The following is a 3,416-nucleotide window of genomic DNA, read 5'->3' as shown; positions in this document are numbered from 1 at the left end:
CGAATTGGTTCCTGGTCCTGGTCAGAGACCACCGTGTTCGCGCCGGCGGTCCAACAAAGAGGCGAAGTAGTGGTGTCTTTCTTTCCATTACGAACGACACGCTTCGCCTACTCCCTCCTCGTGTCCATTAGCGCTCCTGTCCAGAGCGAAGAGAAGGCAAAAAAGCGCCGCCGAAGCAGCATGAGCAGGCTTCTATTGCTACGCAACAATAGAGCAGGTGCGCCGCCCACAAAATGTTTCAATGATCGGGTAAAGAGCGAGCTTCTTATATGGGATCCGACGCATCCAGCAGAGCGAAGCAGCGTTCCATTCTTTTCGGCGGCATCCTTCCGCATTGGCGGCGAGTGGAGTGCCACAATCCCATTCATCATTTTGGATCTACATAACCCAAAGCCCATAGCACTGGCGACATCTCCGGCATAAATGCAAGGAGGATGTATAGCTGATATAGGATCTTGTGGAACTGGATTTGATTCTGCAAGCGGTTCGGTACGAACGAAGAAATTTCGAACAAAAGGATCGGAACTCGCTGATAGGAAAGGAGAGAAAAACAAAGCAATGCCAAGAGCTCCGTCAATCTGCTGTTCATCGATAGACGAAGCTCTCTCTTTTTCATCTCGTGCCAGATGTAACAAAAGATTAGTCCTTTTTCCTTCTCGCGAACCACGGGAGCGCCCACCGCCCAGAAGAGCAAAGCTCATTTTCAAAACAGGGTCATGCGGCGCATTTAAAAGGGCTGGCCCGTTAAAAGGACGCTTACTTTGCGAACGAAGTTCAGAATCAACAAGGGTTCTCCGAACGAAGGGAGTGTACAACTGGGGCGCATCCCAACTTTTTTGTTGGAGAGATAGAATGGAGTTCTTCACGAAGTTCGAGACAAAGGAAAAAATCAAAGTTTCTCTATAGCCTCTTCGTTTTGAGACATTATGGCTTTGGGGTCGACCCCGGTAACAAAAAAGGAATCCATAAAAACTTGGGATCCAACACCATGATAAAATACTACCCTCATGATTAGACCATGTCCCTGAGATTTGATAAAACAAGGTGCATTAGCGGTTAATACGTTGTAATTAGATAAGTTATTTGGAATATGACGGAACGAAAGACCAAGGAAAGGAAGAAGAATGCACCAAAATGCAAGTGCTGCACCAAACGCTGGTGGTTGTTTCTTGTTGTAAGTGAATGCAACGAAAAGACCCGGAAATAACGAATAATGAGAAAATTCATTTATAGACATTTCGTGCTCATTTCCAAATTTATGCTTAGTTATTCCCATCATCCGGTAACCATAGGATGATCCCAATCTCCTTTTAGTAATAGATCTTTTTGATATGTCTCAGTCTCAGCGGCAAGGAAGAGAAAATGCATCGAGTCGTTTATCAAGAAAGTGGACGAGCATGGCGGTCCCTATATCTCTGAGGGGTGTACCACTTTTTTTTTCAAGTCAGCTTAAGAGGTTCAAAAGAGAAAGTCACTCTCCTTATTCTTAGCTAGTGGAATGGAAGCAAGACTCTTTCCTATCCACTTTGCCGAGGGGAGAGAACTAAAAGATAACTCAAGCTAGACAGAAAGGTGCAAAAGTCCACAGTTTCTTAAGGATCCTGTAAGCAAGTAGGTTAAGATTGTCATTTAGCTTCAATTTCTTCAGTCTCACAAGCGGGTCCGCATGCAACAAAAGAAATTGTATTTTCCTACTACTCCGACCTTGCCCTGAAAGGATAAGGAAATTGGATAAGAGCGAGAGCTAGTCTGACTGTTGGTCCGATGCTAGTGGAGGATTCAGACTGAGGACCCCCTGTGGCGGCTACTCATAAGAAGATGAAGGATTGAAAGAGGACTGATCACCCCTCTGATTTGTGATCTTTTAATAGAAAGAAAAAGCCTTCTCTCAGACTTAAAGGTAAATGAAAGCGGGATTTTTTTCTCTCCTCTAAGCTAGCAGCAAGTCAAGTAATCTGAGAATGCTGCCCCCAATCCGTAGCTGAGGACGAACTCAACTCATAAGCTTTTTTTGAACCAAGCACCTATTGTAGAATGAAAAACCACCCACTAGCAGAGGCTGGAACAACCCATAGAAGTGTAGGGGCTGCTTCAACCAGGCGTACCCGTATCCATTGATTTACCTCCTCTAGAGAGTATTGAACTTTGTGACAAATAGGTTATAGTTACACTCCTTAACTCACTATTCACGAGATATAAAAGCTAGCTAGTAAGAAGACTTTCCCTTCTTTTCTGGGAGGGTGAGAACTTGAAAGACTGGCAGAGAAAAGGAAGAAAAGCGGCTAATGCTATCTAAACGATTATTTCAAAGTTTACCAAGTTCGATCGTTCACGAGACAGGGGACTCTTTTAAATAAGACAGTGTATGGCTGCGAATAAGTCTATTCGGCAAGTCATAGAGAAGGACTGGATATAAGCTATTCCCCGGTTCTTCATTGGATCCTTTTAGTTTAATATTACTTTTTGGAAGCAATCTCATAATAATATGTATTAGGGACAGCATTTAGGATAGCAAAAGCATTTTTGGAGCAAGAGGGATTACCTTCCAGATTCTTTTGTGATACCCTCTGTGTTGCGTTCTCCTGGATGGTCAGCCCAGTGTCCTGAATCCTTGAGCTCTTCCTCATGGCTTTGACTGGTGACTTACATTTCATCTTATTTGCTGCTCTCTTAGTCCTTGGATATGATGTCTTCTGCCACTCTCCTTGGTGCCTATTCTCCACCATCTCAGTCCCCTCTGAGGTCAGCTGAATCTGATCAGTGGTTGTCTCTGCCTAATCCACCAAGTGTGTACAAGACAAGATCTTTGTCTGTCACAGGTTCTCCTGCTGCTGCAAGTTGATCAGACTGGAATTTGATCCTGCGCAGATAATCTTGAGCAGTCTGGGATCCTTTCTTGATCGTTTGGATCTGAATACGCAGCTCAATTATTTGAGCATTTGTCATACAGCCAAGACTTCTGGTTTTTTTCCAGGTTTTCTCTCTTTTCTACGAAGGTTTGCTGCTCCGCCTGCACCAGTGAATTATTCTATTCTTCTCCTTTGGTTCAGTCTGTGGGGAAATCAGAATTCACCATTGAATCCTGTGGATCAGCTCCCTTACATAATAATATTTCACTGTATCAGCTACGAGGGGAAAATCTGAAAGACAGAGGATAGAGAGTGAGAGAAAGAGTGTGAGACTTGCGCCGCTCTCCATTTCGAGGGGATTTCGACGATTCTGGGGTGATTGAACTATTTCTTTACCTGTTCAATTTCTAACGAATCAAGATATCCTCTTGTTCCGGTATAAATAGTAGCTATCTGCTCTTCCACTGGGAGAGGATTTGCCTGGGATTGTTTAAGCAATTCCCTTAATCGTCGACCCCTTGCCAATTGATTCTAACTTGTTTTATCGAGAGCAGAGGCGAATTGTGC

The 3,416-nt window shown here is 43.9% G+C and overlaps 1 protein-coding gene across 1 annotated transcript; it reads left to right on the top strand.

Moving 5' to 3' along the window:
• Positions 1 to 356: 356 nt before the first annotated feature.
• Positions 357 to 2,842, top strand: LOC141026236 (uncharacterized). The gene is made up of 2 exons (XM_073502235.1): positions 357 to 690; positions 2,675 to 2,842. Exons 1-2 carry the CDS (start codon positions 424 to 426, stop codon positions 2,840 to 2,842), a joined length of 435 nt encoding a protein of 144 aa, XP_073358336.1. The 5' UTR covers positions 357 to 423.
• The last annotated feature ends 574 nt before the right edge of the window (positions 2,843 to 3,416 follow it).

Source organism: Aegilops tauschii, chromosome 6 (assembly GCF_002575655.3).
Source record: "Aegilops tauschii subsp. strangulata cultivar AL8/78 chromosome 6, Aet v6.0, whole genome shotgun sequence".
Classification (NCBI taxonomy): domain Eukaryota; kingdom Viridiplantae; phylum Streptophyta; class Magnoliopsida; order Poales; family Poaceae; genus Aegilops; species Aegilops tauschii.
The sequence above is the reverse complement of the archived record's forward strand: the minus strand, read 5'-3'. Positions and strand labels throughout refer to the sequence as shown.